Source organism: Sorex fumeus, unplaced genomic scaffold (genome assembly GCF_029834395.1).
Source record: "Sorex fumeus unplaced genomic scaffold, SorFum_2.1 ptg000063l, whole genome shotgun sequence".
In the NCBI taxonomy this organism is placed as follows: Eukaryota; Metazoa; Chordata; class Mammalia; order Eulipotyphla; family Soricidae; genus Sorex; species Sorex fumeus.
The window spans coordinates 38,120,789-38,144,880 of NW_026606120.1; the positions used below are offsets into that span (position 1 = coordinate 38,120,789).

A 24,092-nucleotide genomic window follows, 5' to 3' on the forward strand; every position below is an offset into this window, starting at 1 on the left:
GAGATGTTGATGATTTCCAAAAGCTGCCTCTTGGGTACATCATACATGGATTGCATGCCCAAATACTTCTCTCTGAGAAATGGAGCTCACAACATGCATTTTTGCCATGATTCACAGCATTTTTCTTGGCTCCAGATTTATCTTAGAATGACTTTTTTTTTATCCCTGTGCACCACAAATCAACAGTTGAGAGTTTGTCTCCTTTCTGGTCTTCTGAGTCTTGCTGAAATATTTTTCTCGCTAGCTGTTGTCAACTGGAAAAATTGGTGTTGGGGTTCCCCATTTATCCCCATTTAGAAATATCATAGTCTTCAGTCTGTTTCTTATCAAATCATGCAACATCATTGATATCCTTAATCATTTTAATTTCCAAATGCTGTTTATAGAGGCATTTCACAACTTTAGCATAAGAAATTTAACTTTAGGAAGATAAAATGCATGATTGTTTATATTCCTCTCTGAGGTTCATAAGTAGGATGGATTTCAATGATTGAGTCAGAACTGGAAGTTAACCAGAGATGGTGTTGAAAGAGTGAGTGCAAAATATGAAGTGAGAACTCCTGGCTTTGTTACCACATGGCAAGATCACGGATGCATCTGAGTCTATATTTTCTTATCTGTAAGGTATGAGTACTGGCATCGTTCCTCTACATCAGGGTTGGTACAAGAAACTGTAAAACTTAAAGCCTGATGATAAGGTAAATGTAAAGGCCCTCCCGTTGATCGTCGATTTGCTCGAGCGGGCCCAGTAACGTCTCCATTGGAGACTTTGTTGTTACTGTGTCTGGCATATCGAATACTCTCGGTAGCTTGCCGGGCTCTCCAGTTTTTAATTTGCAAATATTCCAGTATTTGCAAAACTTGCTGTCATATTCTTTTATGATGTACATATATGTACATCATATATGTACATATATGTACATATGATGTACATATCTTATTTATTATAATCACTCTTTGTATTTTGATTAATAATTAAACTTGATAAAATATGATAAAATATGATGTACATATATGTACATCACATATGTACATATATGTACATATGATGTACATATCTTATTTATTATAATCACTCTTTGTATTTTGATTAATAATGAAACTTGATAAAATTTTCTTTTATTGCAGTCCATTATCTTCCTGGCCCTTCTGGTTACTTATTCTTCTGTGAGACTCTAAATGAATTCCAGGTAGTAGAGAAAATTTTGTAATAAAAATAAGAGAAAAATTCTACTAATATTGAGATATGTGACTTTGGAAACATTAATCTCTGATTTTCCATATTATTATTATATTAGTTTGGGGGTCACACTGGGCAGTGATTAGGGCTTACTCCTGGTTCCTTGCTCAGGGATCACTCCTGATGGGACTTGGTGAACCATATGTGATGCTGGGGATAGAATCCACGTTGACTATGTGCAAGGCAATTACGCGACCCATTTCATTATCTCTCTGGCCCCTAATGTTCAGCTTATTTTCTATAAACTGACAACACTTTATTGCCCAAATCACAGGGCAAAGATAAAATAATGTAAAAGTATTTTAAAATAATGTAATAAATGGTAACTAACTGAACATGTTATGTTACTCAGTGATCTTGAGTTGCAGTCTACCTATTTGGTTAGATGACCTCTGAAGACCACATCCAGTCCTAACATGTCACGGTTCTTTCTAAATTCACAGACTGCTCCTATCACCACCTCATGGGGTACTAGGGAGAGTTTGTTCTGTAGAAATGAGGGAACTGGAAGAGTGTTGATACTTGGGAACTTAGGAGTTACCACCAAAACTTCAGCTTAGTCTAAGGTGAAAGGGAGATCTTAGTCTAAGGTGACAATTAGTCTAGGGTGAAACTGAGATCTCAGTCTAAGATCTTATCTAAGGTGAAATTAAGATGTCAGATGTCCCCAAGTTAGAAGATGGATGTGGCTAACTGGATGCGAATGCTTACAAACTAAACTGGGTCCGCTGGGTGCTGTACAGTGTAGCTAGGGAAGCTATATATAGTTCTGATATCAAAGTCATACACAAAAAAACGCTATGAGGAGGCACTTAAGGTCACTAGACTCTAGAGCTTGCTATGCTCATTACAAGGTACAGACAGATTTCTGAAACTATAGACATAGGAAACATGGCTAGTGCCTTTGACAGGAAATGGGAGCCTAGAGTACTTTCACCATATCAGTTCTAAATTTCTGAAGTTACGTTTTCATCCCTTAGAGTCTTACAGATGGTGACTATATGTCTTCTTAATAGCTCCAGGTTTAGTTGGGGCCACCCTCTCTGTCAGGCATAGGCCAAGACCACCCATCTTACATGTGCTGCGGCAGAAGCATGAAAATCACAGTGCTCTGCCGGAGGGATTCTTTCTATTGATTTTGGAATTCCTGAGTGGGTGGGGGCCCAGTATCGGCTAACTGTCGGTAGGAACCTGGACCTATGAGGTTTGGACTTACTTAAGTTTCAGCCAACCAGTGAAGAGATCCTAGAAGGACTAATTCTGTGATGCCTCAGTTTTCTCACTTATACACATGTAACATAACTTGTCTCCCCACAAAATAAATAAAACTCCTTTGGATCTCTTGTGGATCTACTTCAGCTCCTTTATAATTTCTATGTACAGTGAAGATAAGTGAACACAATATTCTCAACAGGAATATAAAACAGAATAATATTTCACCCTTTGCTTTCACTGTCCACCATTGTTCATACGTAATTTCTGGCCAGTATTTTCTTCAGAAGTGTAATTAGGTCAGTCTTTGGTAGACAAGTAAACCTAATTTATTTCTCTATAGCTTAGAGTATCAGCATCTTATGAATTTATTTTGGCTTAAATGTTTTGCAGGAATACAGAAATACATATGGAAATTCATATAATCTTATGCCCACTGATTAGGCTGTTCAGATTTTCCTGAATGATCTTAACAAATGCTCAATTTTACTCAAGATCGTTTTCCTGGAAAACGATCAGCACATTCTATGGGTTCTAAAAAATACATGTATTCTCTAGAAAAAAGGGAGATCAAGGCAGCCAAGGGTCCTATATAATCAGGGGGGTAGTTTAGTTTCAAGATTGAACATTTGTCCAGATGCATTTGGGTCATTTCTCTTAGTGCAAAGTTCCTATGTAATCTTTCAGGAAGCAAATCAGTTGCATTAATCAATATCATTTGTTTCAAAAACTTGAAAATAATTTCTAGTTTAATGTCGTGGCATCCTCTCTCTACACAAAGTTTCAATTTAATATCACTGTAATATCACTACACTTAGATTCTGATGACCAATCCAAATCTTTCATTTGAGTTTTAGTGACAGAGATGTATAATGACACATTGTTGTCCTCCCTTTTTCTGTACCTATTAATGGCATTTCAACCAAGGTGCTATTTTCTCTCTTTCTTTCTTGGAGAGTATATTCAAAAGAGAAACACTCAAGTTACTGCCTAAATTTAGCTCCCCTGATCAATACTGACATCTAAATTAACTTCCTTTTTCCAGGTGTCAACAGCTCCCAAATCAATATTTCCTACTCCAATACGGTCCATCAGACACAAATGCCTTCTCTGAAACGAAATCAGACAAGTCCCTAAAGAAAACCTTAGGCTGACAAGGAAAACAAGTCTGTCTAATGAGGCATGGTGGCCTAACCAAGCATCTGTCCCTTGTCACCTCAAAAAAACCACTGTCTGCTGCAAAGCCCGTGATGTTTTCTAGTCAACTAGAGCAGTTGCGTTCCTGTTTGAGCTGCACCCCTTGATCACATTCACTAAAAATTTATTCTTCATGTTCTGTGACTCATGAAATACTGCTGGGAGTGGATCAGTTATTAGCTAAGCCCTCACTGATGCTGTGGAGACCACCTGAGAGCAGTGTCCCCCGAGCTCTGTCACCTATACAGAATTTACACTAGTAGGACAAACAATTCATTTTAAATTTGGTCAAGAAAAACATAGAGTGTTGATTCTACTATTTATGTGGTGACAAAAATAAACTAGATGAAAATTTTAAACTGGAGAGGTGGAGCAAAAATCACACTATTCATTTTGAGGTCAAGTAGAAATATCCTTCCTGCATCTGCTTTGTCCACAGGCTCATTCCTGCCACTTTCCACTGGTGGAAACAAGCTTGTATGAACTCCCGTGACCTTTTGGTCCCTGACCAAGCAGGCAGGGGCCACCCCTCTTCTCAGATGCCCCATACTGTGCTCTGCTAGAGAGTTTCTTTCTGCTTCCTGTAGAACCAGCAGAGATAAACTCTAGGACCTTGGATGTGACGTTTGTAACTCGTTTCAGTTAAGTGGTCCTGAACACTAATCATATGGTACCTCAGTTCCCTCACCCATAAGTAAATAGAGGGTCAGGAAGAGAGTTTCAAAGTTCGGCTTGCTTGCCTTGCGTACATGAGCAGTATCACACGGCTGCTGAGTACTGCTGGTTACATTTCTCTGGCTCCGTGCTGCTCACGGTCCCAAGCACAGAACCACAGGCCCAGCATATCACCAGAATGACCCCTGAGCACTGCTCAGGAGCCCTTCATACCCAAAGGATAACACCATTCTCCACAACACTATTCTAAAATGAAATAAATGAGAAAGCACCTCTCATATAAAAGTATTGTCACTACTGCCAGGAGTTTCAGGACTTGTCTACACCACTCTCGGATTTCCTAGTAGGATTCCTAACATGTCCTTACTAGGAAAAACAAGTATCTCTAGAGGTTCAGGTATGATCCAAGTATACTTACAAAACCACCTGAAGAGAGGGAAGTGGACGCTCTGGAGAGGGCGTGGTGCTGGAATTTTTATGCATAAAACCCTCCCATTAACAGTATTGCAAAACATGGTGACTATAATTTTAAAAAAAAGCACCGGGCTGGTAGTGCTGTGCAGTGACTTAGCTTGGCACACAGGGATATTGCCTGCCCTGAGAGATGGGTATTCAGCATAGCCTGTGTGGGCTCTGGCTGAACTCTTACTGGAAGCAAACGGGAGCAGACAAGATAGCTTTTCTCATGATAATAATTACAATTTAGGGCCAGAGCAATAATACAGTCGGCAGGATGGTTGTCTTGCACACAGCCGATCCGGGTTCAATCTCCAGCATTCCACATGGTCTTCCAAGAACCGCCAGCATTAAGCCATGAAGATTGCTGGGTGTGGCCCAATCCTCTCCAAAACTTGTAATTTAATAATTACAGTAACAAAGGCAAAGGCACTAGCAAAAAATACTCTGAATGCAAGGGAACAAGCAATAATTAGTTCAAGTATGATGCTTTGTTCCCAATGCTTAATTAACAGAGTTGACTAAGACAGTGTAACAGACACCATTCATAAAAAAAAAAGGCTAAAGAGGAAGAGAATTCTCTGCTAAGGCTAGTCCCCTGCTGAGAAGGACAGGAAGGGTCACTTGGGAGAGTCAGGAGAGCAAGGAGTAGCACAGGTGTGTGGGGGAGACACAATGAGCTCCCTTGCCTCTCTGTGACCACTGCCTGGGGTCTCCTGTAAAATAAATATTTTATAATATGTCAGGTAATATCTGCCTGTGAGAATGGGAAAACTGGTGGGGAATTGGTATGAAAGGTAACTAGTATTCAAAAAATTCAAGAAAAATTCAAGTATTTCTTCAACCCATTTGTTTAATAGGAAACACCCACTTATTATGCTAATAACTAAAGCTCACTCTGCATATAAATAAACTTAAACAATGTGCCATTGGTCAATAAGTAGAGGTCCCTAGAGACACTAGGTACATCTTGAACAAAATGGTTAAGTAATGTCTCATAAAGACAGGATTTTTTTTTCATTTTAAAAATTAATTTCAGGGGCCAGAGCAATAGTACAGCATATACGGTACTTGCCTTTCACATGATGAACTAAATCTCTGGCACTCCATATGGTTTCCTGAGCATTGCCAGGAATTATCCCTGAGTGTAGAACCAGGAGTATGCCCTGAGCACTGCCTGATATGGCTCCAAAACAAAACAAAACAAAAAACTTTAATATGGAAACATTTTCTTAGACTGATCACATGCAAAAAAAATGATTGCAACTTCTATCACTTATTGCCTCAACTGTGTGTCAGATGCTGTCTGAGGTATACAGGTTCTGGGGAGATCATTATGCATGACTCTGAACCCTGAATATGTTGATAAAGGATTTGTATTTCTCATGAACTGTTTTCCAGAGTTGAGGACAGACAGAAAGAGAATAGAACAGTGACTGAGAAAAAGCTTGAGAGAGTTGAGGCTCTCCTCAGAGTGTAAAATAAGAGAGAAATTAGCATGAGTACTCTGAGCCATTGTACATTAGATTAACTGTTAAGTCCAATAAGTAGCAGACTAGCTTTCAGAAACTAATATAATCATGTTCAGACTTACCTATTGGTTCTATTAGGATGACACCTATTACTGTATGCTTGATGTCCTCTAGGCTAAGCCCAGTTGGGCTGAGCCGCTTGGAAGCCCTCGCTGAAGGTGGAGGAGCAAGCTCACCTGTTTGACCTCAGCCTGTAGGTGCCGCAGTTGGAGGCACTGCTCAAGTCGCTTATGGGTCTGCTCTGCATTGAGTTCCAATTCATGTTGCTTCTCATGGAGGAACTCCAATAGCTCTTGTACCTGGGCTGCCAGATCAATGTCTTTCTCACATATTAACTCGATTCCTGGTTTAAACAAAAGGCAAACAATTAAAACCCAGATGGAACTGTAGAGACTACATTTCCTTCAATATATAAATGAAAGTTGAGATTTGGAAATAGCCATTATCAGTGCCCACCCAACCTCTACATGTTCCTCTCTGACACTGGAGAGACACCATCATGATTTTGTTTGGGTGTTCAAGCTATGCCATCTCTTTCAGGCTAATGAACTCTTTACCTGGGAAGACTTTGTTAACATAAGTTTAGCAATTTCTTTATTATCAACTGATTCAGAGACAAGATGGTTCTCTGCAGGGAGAGGAGGTCTCTTCTCAAGCCTCAGGATTACAATGAGAAATATAACAAAACCGAAAAGACCTTGCCAGGACCTTCTTTCAAGCTAGTTTCCATTTAGTTGGTTAGATGCAATGTAATATCATTACATGCTAGCTCCATTTTGAGTAAAGCAGGCATATTCATATGCTTATTTCCCCTAAAAAGGGCAACTCTTAGAAATATAGGATAGCTCTCATACATCAAATTCAGGCAAGCACACCAGAAACATGTACCCCTGCTATATCACAGAAGAACAAAAGTGACACAATGAGAAAAACTATCACTTTAGGTTGTGTCCACACAAGGAGAGACAGTTTACCATCCTTCCACAGATTCAAAACAATGAGTAAGTCCAGTGAATCACTAACAAGGGTACCCCTTGCTTCTGGATATACAGAATGAATGAACCGCCAAATCTCTGTCCTCAGATGAGAACCTGCTTTAGTGTCCATTTATCAAACTGCAGCTCCATTTTTATCTACTTCCCTCCAGGTCTCCCTGTCCTCCCGACAGACTCACGTGCGGATGCACACATCATTTCTCATCACCAAGCCAGAGAAAAGAGACTTCCTGTGTTTGGTAGCTACTTGAGCTTGACTCAGCACCTGGCTCTCAAAATAATGGCATGCTAAGAACACCAGCTTTGTGTAAGTTTTGAGTCAGAATCCTGATCTTGGGCAAGTTACCTTAGCTCTTAGTAGCTTCATTTTCCTCATGTATAAATAAGATAGAATTGTACCTGCCCACATATCCATAAGCTACATGCCTCTGAAGCTTAGTCGGACAGTAAATAAAACAATGCATGTGAAGCAAGCTCACGAAGCAAAACAAACATGGATCTTTGTTCCTTGTTCTCGAGGCTTTCCCAGTCCCTCTTATGCCTTCACCTTTTTGCCTTCTTACTTCCATGCCTCTTGGTTCTTGTCTATGTCCATCTCAATGCAAGTCAAGATTCAAACTGCTTCTTGATTGTGATTGTTTGCCTATTTCTGATTTAACTTTGCTTATGTTTTTTTTTTTCTTTTTAGGCCACTCCTGGTGTTGCCCAGGGGTTACTCCTGGCTCTGTACTCAGGAATTACTCCTGGCAGGGGACCATATGGGATGCTGGGGATTGAACCCAGGTCAGCCATGTGCAAAACAAATGCCCAAATTGTTGCTCTATTGCTCTGGCCCTCAACCTTGCATAGATATTTAGCGTTGGAAAAATCCTAACTAGGACTGGCTGCGTCCTTTTAATCCCTGATTTTATCTGGCTCTTTGGCTTATTTTTGTCCAGATTCTCTCATTGGCTTCTAATCCTATCATCCATGGCCTTGTGATCATAATGCAGGCACCCTGTCTCAGAGACTGACAAATAGAGACCTAAGCAACAATGCGGTTCAGACCCAAAAGTCTAGTAGACATATCACCGAAGGGTATGTGTGTCCATGCAGAGCACTCCCAAGGGAGCCCACCAGCCTCAGTGCATGCCTAGCTAAAAATAAGTCCCTCTTGGAGGCTTCCCCATCACTCTGACTCATACTTCCAGAAATCTACCAGTGCCACCAACAACACACCTGTGATACAGTCGGGGGCGTGCAGGGAAAGTCTGTACATGCTAAGAGAAAGTTATTTTTAAAGGTAAAAATAGTGCTTTACATAAGGGCAATATGGAAGAGTGGGATAGATTCTTTTGGTGTCACATGGTAATAATTTCAGTATCTTTTCATGTTTATTTTTTCTGTAAGTTTCATAATTCCAAGCCCTAGCTCCTGAAATATCTGTGGGAGACAGAAAAAAGAACGGCTTGTTCTTTTGGCAGCCAACTCCCTCTAGTTACTATTTTCAATTACCAAGGGGGACAAGGTAGAACATCTCCTTGACTGAAATGAAAAATAAGACATACAAAATTTCTATCTCTAGAGTGCTTGGCCTAGTAGACCTTTGGCCTCTGTATTCATTTTCTGAAAAAGTAATTTAAGATTCATCAGATCGAAGCAGATCGAAGCTCTTCCCTGATTCTCTCCATAATTAAGTTTTTTTTTACAATTCATTTTCATGCTGTATGCATCGCTGGTGTTTAGCACTCTGGCTTGGACAAAGTGTCTCTCTATAGGAAAGTCCTGGTTTATCCTTACCATATCATATGTAAATAGCCTCTCTAAGTCTGGTACCTCAATTTAAGGGCTAGCCACCCAAATTGAACTACATCCAGAACTGGATTTCAGATAGGTCTTCATTTTTTTTTTTTTTGCGTCACACCCAGCGATGCTCAGGGGTTACTCCTGGCTTTGCACTCAGGAATTACTCCTGGCAGTGCTCAGGGGACCATATGGGATGCTGGGAATCAAACCCGGGTCAGCCGCGTGCAAGGCAAATGCCCTACCCGCTCTGCTAGCACTCCAGTCCCCTTATCTACTCTTTTGATATTGTTTCATGTGAGAGGGATGGGATACTCTCACAGCACAGCGGGCAGGATATTTGCCTTGCATGCGGCCGACCTGGGTTTGATTCCTCTGTCTCTCTCAGAGAGCCCAGCAAGCTACTGAGAGTATCCCGCCACATGGCAGAGCTCGGCAAGCTCCCTTTGGCATATTCAATATGCCAAAAACAGCAACAAGTCTCACAATGGAGACATTACTTGCGCCCGCTTGAGCAAATCAACGAACAATGGGAGGACAGTGCCTCAGTGCTACAGTGAGAGGGATACAGAGAAAAATGGGTAAAGACAATGCCTCCTGTGTCTCCTTCAATAGTACACCAATTTATAGACAGAGTGAATGAGAGAAATGGCACCCAGAATAATAGAAACACACCCATCTCCCTCTGCTCCCAAACACAGTATATAAGTTCCAGTTAAAATCCATCAACTGGTAAATATCCATCGATCAACAGCAAATAGTGTTTGCTTGTGTTAACATTATAGCTCTCAGTATAAGCATAGGCCTGTCTTCCTTAGAGGCACTCAGAAATGGAACAAGACATTACTATTCTTTCCACCAAGTAGAAAAATATATTCCAATTGAAATAGTTTGTCAGTCTCTTGAAAGTTGAATTGAGGTTTCTTTTTGATGTGCCCCTACAGTGTCCTGTGCCCACCCCTCTGTCAATCAGAGCACTTCCACTGAGGTTGGCTCCCGATTAACTTGTTCTCACAGGAATACAGGGTCCTCTGATGCCAGCGACACATCTGACTTATGTCTCTTGGCTTCTTCAGAACACATGTAGGGACTGACTTAGGGGATCAAAGAATTCCTGTAGTGAACATAGGGCCCACTGTAGGGAAGAGCTCAGATCAGGGGCTATGGAGGAAAGCACCCAAGGGTTTTGGAAAATAGTAGCACAACGGAACCCATGCTTTGCAACCTGCCAATGGTGAGTGTCTCAACTTTGAGTCCTCTCTGGACCTGGTTAGAATAGAAATCCCAACACAATGTCTCAGGTTATTGTGATGACAAGAAGAAAAGGTCCATCCAGCACCAGGCTCAAAGTGGACTCAAAAATAAGTATTCTCATTGTTTCATGTTGAGAAAACTAGTATTCGCTGTTGATTACAGATAGAATGTTGGGTGAGTTGTATAAATACCATCAGGATTTTATGTTCCTGCTCAAATATATCATGAGAAATTATGGTGGGTTGGAGCCTACCAGACTAGTGCTCTCAACTTTGGCTCACACTAGATTTACATGATGAACTTTTCATAATCACCATCTCCTGGTCACACCCCAATCAAAGAACATCTATGTAGGTAACTCCTGGGTATTAGAAGATACCTTAAGAAATTCCCAGGGTGATTCCAACATAGGAACATGACTGGAACCCACTGGATAAGATAGTAAAATGTCTAGCAATTCAGGGACAGAGATTGTTAGCTTACACACAGCAGAATGTACTACCCTGTTTATGACTCAAGACAACTGCTAATAAAAAATATTTTTCTTTCCTTTATCTTCTATGTCCACACTATCACTTTAACTCCTCCAGAAGACAGCTGACTATGGTTTAGGGAAGCCCCCGTTGCCCCTTCTGACATTATTTCCTTCCCGTGGTCCCTCTGTCCTACAAGAGAGTGCCCAGTCTTGTGCCATGGCTCCCCATACACATTATTTTTTTTCACTTGTGGTCTCCTTGGAACATTCAGGGGACCTACAGGGGCCATATGCACCCCTCTTGAGAAATGCTGATTTAGGGTAAAATTCAGGCACTCCTGGGTATGCTGTCCATACTTGTAAAATTTGTGTGTTCTATAAATAACTGTATCTTTCTCAGATAGAAAACATCTTCTGTTGTGTTTTTTCCACCCACTCCCCTCTTCATGTCACTCTCTCAATATATTCAGTTCAGAAATCACTAAGTTTTAAAATCAGGTTTTTAGATCAGTAGTCTCAACCTTGGATGTACATCAGAATCACCGGGGAAGTTAAAAATATCCCTACTAATTAAGAATCCCAAAGGGATGGGCCCAGACCTTGGTATTCCTGAGAAGTTCAGGAATTGATGCTAAATGTGCATCCAGGCTGAGAACCGCTGTTCTTCATGGCAGATTTATTCCCCTCTTTTCAGCCTCCACCAGACCTTCATTCCTATTAATCTTAGAGTAGCTCCCATACTGGAAAAACACAGGCCTGGCCTCTCTTTTCATGACACAAGTAAGATTATTTGTAGCCCATTATTTTCACCTACATCTGTTCCACCCACAATGATGCTTATTCTTGATTAATTAAGCAAACATTATCATTGAAAACAAGCTATGTGCAAGACTGAACCACTCCAGTGGGTGCTGGGAATGGAAACAGAAGGAAGACTCTTGTCTCATGCTGCTGATGCCACAGGATCCCAGAAAACCTCAACAAAATGCAATAGTGCTAGAAAACCAGTATCACATTTGACAGTTATTGAACTTTAGTAACCTTTGTCCTGCCATGTAGAATCCCACTGTATCCTCACCCCTGTGAGGTGAATAAATATTTATTTATTTATTTATTTATCCCACTGTATCCTCACCCATGTGAGTTGAATAAATAAAAAAAGATTATTTATCTTTTACTTCAGGGCAACATTTTTTTTTCTTTTTGGGTAACACCCAGCGATGCACAGGGTTTACTCCTGGCTCTGCACTCAGGAATCAACCCTGGCGGTGCTCAGGGGACCATATGGGATGCTGGGAATCGAACCTGGGTTGGCCGCGTGCAAGGCAAATGCCCTACCCGCTGTGCTATTGCTCCAGCCCCTGGGGCAACATTTGGCAGAGGTTTGGGGGTGATTCTGGCAGTTCTGAATGGGGAGGGAGGATATGGTGCTGAGGATGGACTCCTGGGCTCCTGAATGCAAGGCATACACTCGGCCCATTTAACATCTTGGCCCTGTGTGGTAGATATTCTGATTGCCATTTTCCAGAGGAAGGCAAGATTAGAGAAACTGCACATGCTCAAGGACAATTAGTCAGAGGTATGGCGAGGATTCCAACACAGGCGGTCTTCCTGACTTGCCTGTACTCAAAAAACAGTGATCCTTATAAATCCTAGTTTAAGAAATTACTTTCAAGTGCTCTGACTGGCTCTATCTAGGAATAGCAAATTTTAAGCATCATTGCCACAGGCTTCCAAAAAATCTTATATAAAACCTTATATAAGAGGCATTGATGCTTTTGATTAAACCACAAAAGCAACACATTCATAGGATTCACAATCCTTGTCTTATCCTCCAGTCGTGGGTAGGAGTCATAACGTCTGCTTTCATCAGCGAGGGGCTGTGGAGAGGTGAAAATTAATCAAGGAATGTGACAACTGGAAGGGATCTCTAGAATCTAGATCCTCCCACCACATTTTAGAGAGCTAAGGTCTAAAGAGAAAGAAAAGGGACTCCCAGAGTCAGACACTGAGGTCAGAACTGAACTTTGTTTTTGTTTCTGCTATTGAAGTTCAGGTGACGTGTTTACAGCAGTGTCAGCGTTTATGGTTTTGCTAAAGTCACTGCACTTGCACCACTAACAAAACACTCAAGATCCTCCGTTGCTGTTCTCTTTTGTTGTTCCCAGGACTCTCCATTCCGAGCCTCACGAACAGGAAGTGTCCAGTTTCACTTCCTTACGCCACCCCTTCTCCACACTGGAACCTGACTTGGTGCTTTCTCACACTTGGCTTTTTCCAGAGAAAAACCTGTCTCCCTACTATAGATAACATAACAATGAGGAGAGAACAATGCATAAATGAAGAATTTGTCCCTTTTTTGGCTATCTATTCTAAAGAGGGATGTTGACTCAACCAAAGGTTTTTTCTTTGGCACTCTCAGAGGGATTTCACAGAACCTGGTTCAGTATTACAAATTCCACACCTGAAAACAAACAAGGAAAATCTCTATATCCATATACTCCAGTCAAATTGAAGCATAAAGCCCTTGATTTAGTTAGGAGGGCAAAATACCAACTGCAATCTTAGTTTTGCTGTTATTTTTCTAAGTCTTTAGGTCAAATACAATTTATCAAATATACACTGTGAATGCCCATTTACTGTTTTAGTGTGATGGTCAGCATCCCTCAGCTACTTGGGGGCAAAGCCCAGCTTGGCTAGGGTGTGACCCAGCCTCTCCCTTCTCAGCAGAGATGAGGTGGAAGCCTCCATGACGGACATGGCGTCCAGCAGCGGACAGAGACTGAGCATTCCTGAAGCCTCTGGACTCATCCCTGTGAAGGCTCATGTGTTATGCCAGACTGAATAGCGAGCTGTAGAAGGAGCAGGGGAACAGCCAGTCCTAGTGGAGAGGGCTGAAGGGGCCAATCAAGCCTCTTTTGTCAAAGCTCATTTCCAGAACAGGATACTGTGGGGGTGGTCAGCCCATCTGCCTGCGGTGCTTCCACCCACTCAGCCCTCATGGCTAAGGTGGCCGCCAAGCACAGCCAACCCTCCTGTCACAAGCCATCTTCAAAGACTGCCAGCTCCCGGAAGTCTTTCTGTTACCATGGATACCTGATTTTGTCACAGAGGTGGGCTAGTCCCAAATCCAAACCTGGGCCTCAATGCTGCAGTCTTTTAGGAGACAGATGCACCTCTCGCACTGATTCCTGCAGGAGTCGGCCCCAGCCTCTCTCTGAGGCACTGTCTGCACCCCCCTGGCTATCAGAAGCAGCATGAGGGAAAGGCCTGAGTCCATACACGGCTCTCCAGCACAGAGAAAGGGTGAGCTCCCCTTCCCCTTCCTTAACAAGAACTTGAAAAAGGAGAGCCAGGACCAAGAAGGCTGCTCCTTGAACTTCAGTGTGCACATGATTCACCCGGAGATTTGGTCAGAATGTAGATTCAGGCTCATAAGTTTGGGCTAAGTCCTGGGATTCTGCATTTCCCAACAAACTCTCAATCAGTGCTGCTTGTCAAAGGTCCACTATCTAAGCAGGCCCTAGAGGAGCAGGCCTTGTGTGCACAGCATCAAATCACCTGGAATGCTTGTTGAAACACACACACACACACACACACACACACACACACACATCTTTGGTCCCCACCCCTAATAGTGACTCCAAGCTCTGAGAGGTGTGGCCCCCATCTTCTGTATCCTTCAAAATAGAAGGGAAATTCCTTTAAAACTGGTATTTACTCGTTCAGGCAAGCCAATTGTGATTGCTAAAGTCTGCCTGAGACTCTCATGATTCTAAATGTTTTTCTTAATCAATAGGAACATCTAAGTGTGCTTTAGAATAGCAATTTTCAACCAGTGGTATACAGGTATAAGAAGGATGAAAACCACTGCTTTAATAGGCTAATTACATGAGCTCATATCTGCCTCCCTCTGGAAGGTGGGGGCGGGGGGATGCGAAGGAGGTGGTAATGGGGTGGGTTTCGATGTGGAAACCTATTCTCAAGACTCCATTGGTATGTACCCCAAATATAAATATTTTCTGGATCTTAGACCATGGGTTGGCTAGGGTTCTCTTCTGTTCTAAGAACAAAAGCTACTTTGGTGAGCTGTAGTGGACACATTTGTTGTATATATATCCTGAGCAAAAAAATCCAAATCTGGGTTAACAGCTATGGCTGGTATATATTTTTTGAGAACTTATAAAATTTTATGACCTTACTATAAATGTTTTATCAGTACTCCTTTACTCACAGCTAGACGAGTGATAAAAACCTGACGACTATAAACTGAGACCCGGAGTTAGGCTCATCTGAGGAGGGAGGTCCGAGTAGAGAGCAGTGAGGCTGGGGCAGAGGAAATGGATCAGCACAGGTAAGGTCTCCACACCTGAATACAAACCATTTGGCTGGACGGCTACCTTTGGGACCCACCTGGTTTGTTTTTCCAGGTCACATTTTAAACATTAAAAAATTTTCAGTCTGGTCTAATTCCTACCACTGGTCTTTTTCATTCTTTGCACAATCTGGGAAATCTCATTTTCCAAATCTACCTGATCCTAGCTAGGCAATTGAAGACAAGTTACTTATGTTTTAATGATTCAGTTTATTTTCCTATAAAATAAGAGAAAAATCTGTTTTGTCTTTGATAGAAATAAATTAAAGAATGAACAGAGTGAAAATTCTCTTGCAGGGGTTCTTGTTTCTCAGTGTAACTTGCAGGGGAAGGCAGGGGCGGGGCCTACCTGAGGCCTGCACCTCCATGATGTACTGGTGCAGGTCCTGGCCTTGCTGGATCACCTCGAACGTCATGTTGTTCATGGCCAGTTTCCGCTCCGTGTGCCGCTGCAGTCGCTGCTCAGCCAGCGTCAGATCCTCCGTGTTGAAATCATTCATCTGTCGAAGCAGGTCTTCATTCCAAGCATCCAGCTCTGCTGTCACCTGTAGGAGAACAACCTCAGCCTCCTGGGTCCACAGAATACTGGGTTCAAGCTCATAGACTTCCAGCTGATTTAGCAACCAGCCTTGGCTCTAGTCTCCACTGTGAATCTTTTCCATATCTAAGCTACATTTAAGCAACAATACCCTGCACCCATGCTTTTAAAGGTGCTCTCTTTGTGTTTCAATATCTATGGCAACAATAAAGGAACAGTAGCAAACACAACAAGATGAATGACGTTCTTGCATATTCCATCAACTGTCTCTAACAATGACCCAGTGAGGAGGTAGTGTGGAGATCTCCAGGTCCATCCTATAGGAGAGGAAACTGAGGCTCACTTAGACAGATTAAATGGCTTATCTAAAGTCAACTGCTGGCAAGAGCCTGCAGACAGAGCTCAGGTACACCAACTCAGTGACACTGTTCACTACACCAGAACTATTACTTTAAAAAATATCATCATTGAGAGGTCATTGGAATTAAAGCTAACTCTTTTGAAGAAACAAAAATGGGGATGGAGAAGTCAGTGAAAGGCTTAAGTATTCCATCAGGTTAGAGGTAGTGTTCATTAAACCCAGGGACCCATCTGGTTCCTAAATTCGGATTCTCTAACCTCTTTTACAAAAGCTGATACCTGGAAATAGAGATTAGATAGATAGCACACTTTCAGAAATGCAAGATTATATAGAATAGAAAAACATCTTGATTTTAACAAAGACTGAAGTATGAAATAAATGTAAAGTTTCTCCTAACATGAATTTTCAAATCAGTTGTTTTGTAGCTTCATTCATATTACTTAGCTAGTTGATGGAAATGCTTCTTGATAAATAGATTTTTATATGTCTTTTACAGTAGCCGCAGTCATTCAAAGTTGGAATTCAAGTCCTCAATTGTATAATAAATTGCACCTGATATATAAATCAAATGAAAATATTTGAAATGTAGTTTTTTCAAGTATTTTATCTCATGCTATTCTATGGCAATCGTTTGAAGACACATACAGCATATATTTCTTTTTTATTTTGCTTTTCCCCCCATGTTAAACATACTATCTTAAGACCACCATTATGCCTACCCAACACCATCCATTTCGTATGTTGTATCAGTATTTCATTTCTTGCTACTTTTAAGTAGTATTTTAATGTATAGATGACTCACATTTGTTTCCTCTGCTGATGAACTTTCAGGTTGTCTTTATTAGAATTTGGTTAAGAATAAGACTGATGTCAAAGTTCTTACACAAGCATTTCTGTAAACACAGTTTTCTGTCTCTTCGCTGCTATGCTGAATGATACCATAGATTATGAGACAGGTATATGTTTAACATTCCAATAAAGAATCTTACTTTCTTAAAGAATGTGTGAAAGTTAACTGATGCACGTGCTTACCATCATTTGGTATTATCAATTAAACTTAGCTACGCTAAGATATGTCTTATTATGGCTTTCAGTTGCATTTTCCTTACAACTACAGTTAATAAATTATAGGAATATTTATCATTTAGTTTATCTATATTTGTAAAATATTTTTCAAACTCTGTGACCATTTAAAAATACTTTTATTATTATTTTTTATAAGTTCGGTATATTCTGGCTTCACGTCCTTTATTGGAAAATAGACCAAGGAAAACTTGTCCATTTTTTGCCTTACCCCCAAAAAAGCTGTTTCTCTTATTTTCTAAGGAGGGTAGAAAAATTTCCCTTAGAAACAAAATCATTAAAAATAAAATATGAACAGAGAAGTCTGAATTTGTGTTCAATTTTAGTGTTTGTTTTGTTTCTATGAAACTGAATCTATGAAAGGTTATTTGTTGTAGGCAGATTCCAGAGGGTCTTAATGCCCAAAATCTGTGGAGTGGAAAGGAAAGAGTCCTGGCTCCTGGTGAGGAAGAACAAAATTCACTGAGGTGATCGAGTTGGAAGGATGAGGCTCAGAAGGCTGATATCCTGGGAACCTGAATATAAACTAAATGTGAAATATGCCTAGAATTATATATCAAGTTTCTATATTTATGTCTTTTGCTCATTTCTATACTCCCCCATCTTTACCATGTGCCACTATTATGCTAAAGAGCCTGTCTGTTGTTGAACCTGAAAATGACAACGTCAAAGACTACTTGACCACAAAGCCTGATCTTCAGGCCCTCCCCCACCCCGAACCTAAATGCCCTTCAGTTTCCCCACTTTTGCCCAGCACTGATGACAAGAACCTTTGAATTGTCTGGTTTGTGTAGTACTTGTATTTTCCGAAATTTAAATTATTTCATGTGTCCTCAAAGAACATTTTTTAGATTCCTCCGCCCTACCCATTTTTTTGAGTGCAAGGGTGACATATATAGAAGGACCTCATTTTGCTTTTGAAGAAAGATCAAAGGACTGAACGTGTTTTGCATGAGGGAGACCTGAAGTCAGCCCCTGCCACTATATGATCTCCTTGAGAGCCACAGAGCATGGTCTCAAAACTAAAACATAAAGCTTTATTTGATGGCATTACATTAAGTTAAGAAGTTTCCGCACCTCAAAGGAAACAAGGACCAGGCAAGCAGGGGAGTGGAAGAGTGACTGGGGACAGTATTGGAGGAAATTGGTGCATGCCTGAAATTCAATCATGAATAACTTGGTAAATCTGTAATTCGAGCTCGAGCTCGAGCGGGCCCAGTAACGTCTCCATTGGAGACTTTGTTGTTACTGTGTCTGGCATATCGAATACTCTCGGTAGCTTGCTGGGCTCTCCGAGAGGGGCAGAGGAATCGAACTCGGGTCGACCATGTTGGCCGTGTGTAAGGCGAACGCCCTACCCGCTGTGCTATCCATGGTGATTCAATTCAAAAAAAGAAGAAAATGTTTTAGTTTAAAAACATGGAGCTCAGAAAGCAACCAATCTCAGAGAGGAAAAAATATATATGCATATATATACATATATATATACACACATCAACTATATATACATAGCTGTGTATAATACATAAGTACACAAGACTCAACTTTTAAAAACATGCTAGTGATCTCTTATATAAGGGTTTACTGGTTCTAGGGTGAGATACAGTAATTTTCACTCACTTTCCTCTAAGGAAGTTTTTTGGATAATTTTTAGCAGATTATTCGTAACAAACAATAGAAAATTATTTAGATAACCACTTTGGGGGCAAGGTTTGGAGGTTGGGGTGAAAACATTCGAAATATGGTGTTGGGTAGGTGTAATGGTGGTGGTATTAGTGCTGGAATATTAAATGCAATAAATTATTGTGAATATAAAAAATAAAATTGAATTAAAAAATTAAATAAAAAATTTAAAAAAAACTGGAGCTTATATTCCACTAAAGAGTAAACCCAGTTTCCAGTCTCATCTCATGCTGTGTTAGCTGAACTAGTGGGCCAATTTGTTCACTAGCCCTGATAGACCGACCTTCGTGGCCCAGTAGTGTTGAAATACCATATTTCTTCTAGTCTGCTCAGGTACTCACCACTATTTGAAGAAAACCTTTTGGGGACTGTGAGATATTATAGGAGTTAGGGTGCTTGCTTTGCATACAGCTACTTTGGCCATAACCCAGGTTTGATTCTTAGTAACATATGAATTCCCAAGAACTGCCAGGAGTGATCCATCAGCACAGAGCCAGAAGTAATCTCTGAGCACAGCTGGATGTGGCCCAAACCTCTCATCGTCCCCCAACCTCTCCAATAAATGAAAAATAAACCTCTGGCAAAAAGAACGTCCTGACACCCTAGACCGAAATGTTTTTCTCTGACTTATCCAGTAACACAGAACATGGACTATTTTGCCAGCACAAAGACAAAGCAGTGAGAAAAAAATATGTGTGAGGGAATTTGGTGATTTTAATTCATTTATAAAAGAAAGTTGAAGAATTTATTCAGAGCAAAAACTAGGGCCTCAACCAAATGAATGAAACAAGAGTGCAAGTTCCCCAAAAGGCAGTCAGCTTCCAATTTTGCTTTCTCATTCCACATAATTAGCTTTGTCTCAGTTCCTGGCCGACTCAATTCTTGGTTTTAGTGGTTTTGATCTCCCTTGCTCTCTTGAATTTAATTATAGTGTGAGGATATGACGACCCTCTTTGGATGATGTATTGGCGATATTTCTACTCTAACAACTCTCTACCCTAGAGCGATGACCATAAGGGACATCAGGGAAGAAGCTAAACAAGAAATTCAGAACTAAGAGTAGTGGGCAATGGGGAGGCTTACTGAAAGAGGAAACTCTGGCGCTTCCTGCCAGCTAAGATTCACCAGATCCAGTATCACACAACCAAAACTGATCAGGGACTTGGTTTAGCTTCCAGTTTGGAGTCTGTACCTGAAAAGAAGCCCCTCCTTCAGTTTCTCCATAGAATCCAGTATACTAAGAGAATATTTGACAATTTTTTTTATCATACCTAGCTCCTTTTATTCCTTGTCCTGTGTCCTATTCCCATCAACTTAACTCCAGATTATTGTTTCGAAGTTGGATATTCCACTGATTTGTCCTTTTTTTTTTGCTTTCATATCATTTTAGGTGCTGATGATCAGGGTGAAAAAGATCATCAGTTGAAGATATTTTACTCTGCACTGTGCATTTATAACAGATGGTGTGATACACTTTAACTTAAAAATCTAATATCCACAATAACCCGGAGGAAACTAAGGCATAAGGGTGGCATCACCCTCTCCCTGGCCACAGAGCTGAGCATTAAACTATGAGTGAATGCTTTTTTGGTAAAGCAGTGGTGCTTTATCAAAAAAGCTGATCCAAGAACTAATTTCTGGGGGCAGCTTGTTTTTCATTTCTCTCACTTCAATGACATGTCACTTTAACGTTCCCTTATATTTAACTTCCAGAAAAACAACTGCAATCTCATGATAATTCCAGTGTCTTTACTTCACATAAATCTTTTAATTGTGTTATTTGAAAGAATCAATTATCTTTGTTTATATTTGTATATGTATACACACACACATATATATATACATATATATATGTATATATATAATTTACCCTTGCAAGGAAACATAGCTGTCCTTAATAGTTCGGTCATTTCAAAACTTTAGTTAGCTCTGCCAAATTTCCCAGGATAAGGGTAATAGTCACCTACCTAGAATGGAGGGGCTGGAGCGATAGCACAGAGAGTAGGGCGTTTGTCTGGCGTGCAGCCAACATGGCCAACACAGGTTCGATTCCCAGCATCCCATATGGTCCCCCAGCACCGCCAGGAGTGATTGCTGAGTGCATGAGCCAGGAGTAACCCCTGAGCATCGCCGGGTGTGACCCAAAAGGCAAAAAAAAAAAAACCCTATCTAGAATGGAGTGGTCCCTCTGGTACCTTTGTTATGGCCAGGAGACACATATGTAATTTGGCTTTGCTGCTGGGTGTGACTAAAGCTGCAGTAAAGACAAGAGTGAAGTGCTTTTTAAGTGGAAAGAATTTCTCACTGCAAGAGCAAATGCCCGTTTCTTATGACATGAATGAACAATAAGGGGTCCCGAGTGATTTCTATGACTCATGCACATAAATATAACAAAGGAGAACAAGTGGGATATTTAACTTTAAAATATAGAATCAGGGGCTGGAGCGATAGCACAGTGGATAGGGAGTTTGCCCTGCACGCAGCTGACCCAGGTTCAATTCCCAGCATCCCATATGGTCTCCTGAGCACCACCAGGAGTAATTCCTGAGTGCAGAGCCAGGAGTCACCCCTGTGCATCGCTGGGTGTCACCCCAAAAGCAAATATATATATATATATATATACACACACACACACACATATATAGAATCAAACATGTATATGTGCACACACATATATGCATATGTTGTGAGTAATAACAACAATGCTGGTATTACTTATTAGTTGCCAGGAATCTTGCTAAAAATATTGTGTTGACTCATCAAATCCTCAAAACATCCTATAGTCTAGGCATTGTTATTCCAATTTCAATTCTCAGTAAACTAAATTACCAACTTGCTTAAGGTCACACAATTAATAGAATTAATAAATGGGCTTTAAGCCCAGGAACGGTCATGGTCCTCCCATTGTTCATCGATTTGCTCGAGCGGGCCAAGTAACGTCTCCATCGTGAGACTTGTTGTTACTGTGTTTGACATATCAAATACCTCACAGGGAGCTTGCCAGGCTCTGTCGTGCGAGCGAGATACTCTTGGTAGCTTGCCGGGCTCTCCAAGAGGGGCGGAGGAATCGAACTCGGGTCGGCCATGTTGGCTGCTTGTAAGGCAAACGCCCTACCGCTGTGCTATCGCTCCAGCCCCAAGCCCAGGAAGTGTACATCAAATTACTGCCAACTCCATGACTGCACTAATACTGCTCAAAGAAGGGCAGCTATGTGTATGGATATATGTGAATATGTACACACACTTATGTAGTATGTTTCATGCTCTAAGGCCCAATTCTACTCCAATTAATAGTGGAGGGAAATGGTCCCAGGTATTGTATTGTGGTGAGATATACTCTGAAATATATGGACTATCAATGGCAAAATGAGCATACTTCTGTCTTTTAATGTCATAAATTTTACAAAGATGAAAAGAGAGTAAAACATTTCCCATTAAAAGTGACAAATTTGGAAAGAAAAACATGTTAAAAGGTTTCATTTAAGTATCTAAAAAAAGTTTCATTTAGGGGCCAGAGCGATAGTACAGTGGGAAGGGTACTTGCCTTGCATGCTGCCAACCTGGCTTTGACCCTCAGCATCCCATATGGTTCTCTGAGTACTGTCAGGAGTAATTCTTAAGTGCAAAGCCAGGAGTAACCCCTGAGCATTGCTGGGTGTGGCCCAAAAACAAACCATGAAAGATTCATTTGTTGGAAGCATACTGAAATCACAACCTAGACCTTTTCCAGGAGTAGCACCTAGTAAAGACAACTGATGAAGTCATGCAGAGGGCTCTGTGGTCCAGGCTGCACTGGGGGAGTGCCCATGCTCTGGACATGCCCTACCCAAGGGGTGCATATGCAAACTGGGCATCTCAGAGCTCCTGGAGCAGAAGGTGATCAAGAAGATTAGTTGTCTGGAAACCATGTCACATCCAGCAGGAGGCAAATAAATTGGGGAAATATTAATGCAGAGAACAAAGTGCTGATAATGAAGAGAACTAGTCATGGAATTTTTAGAGTCAAAGAAGACATATCATCTCAACATTTTTCAGATAAAGGAAAAAAGAGGCCTCAGATGACCAAGTTCAAATATTTTTGAGCTTGCCAAGAAAGAGAGAGATATGCTCTGTTTTTCTATATAGCAGAAATAGGACCAAAGGGTAAAGGTTGTAAATTTTGATTTAACACAATAATGAAAGCTCTGAATTCTTTTTCTCCTTCTAGTTTCTGCTTCTGAACTCTAGAGGCTACATAATATCCTACCTGGACGCCAAAACATGAGACCACAGTAAGACACAATCAGCTTCCTCTTGTTGAGGCAGAATTTTTCTCTTGAAGAGAAAAATTTTCTCTATTTGTTGTAGATGTTGTTTTTCCTCAGCATTAGCCTGGCTTTAACTTGTTGTAAAAGCCCCTTAGGCATGTATTTGGCTCTTCCATTCCTTACTAGTTTTCGGTGTATTGAGCAAACTTTGATCATAATTATAGTCAGTGACTTGAAAGACCATGACTGTGTCCAAGTTTTCATAGGACAGAATTCTTGAAGAAATTCCTAGAAAATTTCCAACAGGGATATACCTACCCAGAGGCCTACTAAAGATTATCCACTGGTGACAGAGAAAACAATTTTCACTACATAAATAGGCATGGGCCTATGTACATGTCATTTACACAAAATTTAATGTACAGATATAAAGCAAATGGCATTCCCCCGGACTCCCACTAGTGGACCAATGCTATAGTCCAATTCCAGCCACGTGCCAGATGGTGTGGTAGGAGGAGGCTTCTTGGGGAAATGACAGCCCAACAAGCAGCAAACTGACTCATTGTATGGGTCTCAGAAATTTTCATTCTACTGTGCCTTTGCCCAATTAATAGACTTACTGATTATTCATCTCTAACCAAACAAATCTTCAAAAAAAGGGTAAGTGTCTTAGTAAATTCCCAGCAAATAAATGGAAGTTTGATGGCAATATTGATCATAAAACACAAGAGAAATTTAAACCCTCTGTTTGTCATATTGTGAAAGGAAAACCAATGAAAATCTAATAAAAAATGTCAAGAAACCAGCCCCTGCCCCCAAATGGAAATGATTAAGAAGACAATTTGAAATATAGAACCATAATTTCTAATAAAAAAGCTAAAACCCCTGAGGGCACGCTGAATCTTGAGATTATTAGTTATAGTAGAACACATACATAATTTACAACACACACATATGTGGGGGTTGCAAGTCCAAAAATATTTTATG

At 40.8% G+C, this 24,092-nt stretch overlaps 1 protein-coding gene across 22 annotated transcripts in view; it reads right to left on the reverse strand.

The window, feature by feature from the left end:
• The window catches only part of KALRN (kalirin RhoGEF kinase), a 792,058-nt gene that overhangs the window by 303,209 nt on the left and 464,757 nt on the right, over nt 1–24,092 (reverse strand). For all 22 annotated transcript variants that reach the window (XM_056127408.1, XM_056127415.1, XM_056127407.1 and 19 more), the window contains exons 14-15: nt 15,543–15,738; nt 6,489–6,655 (exon numbers count right to left, since the gene is read on the reverse strand). In XM_056127408.1, coding sequence (XP_055983383.1) covers nt 6,489–6,655; nt 15,543–15,738 — 363 coding nt within the window. The remainder of the gene's footprint in view (nt 1–6,488; nt 6,656–15,542; nt 15,739–24,092) is intronic.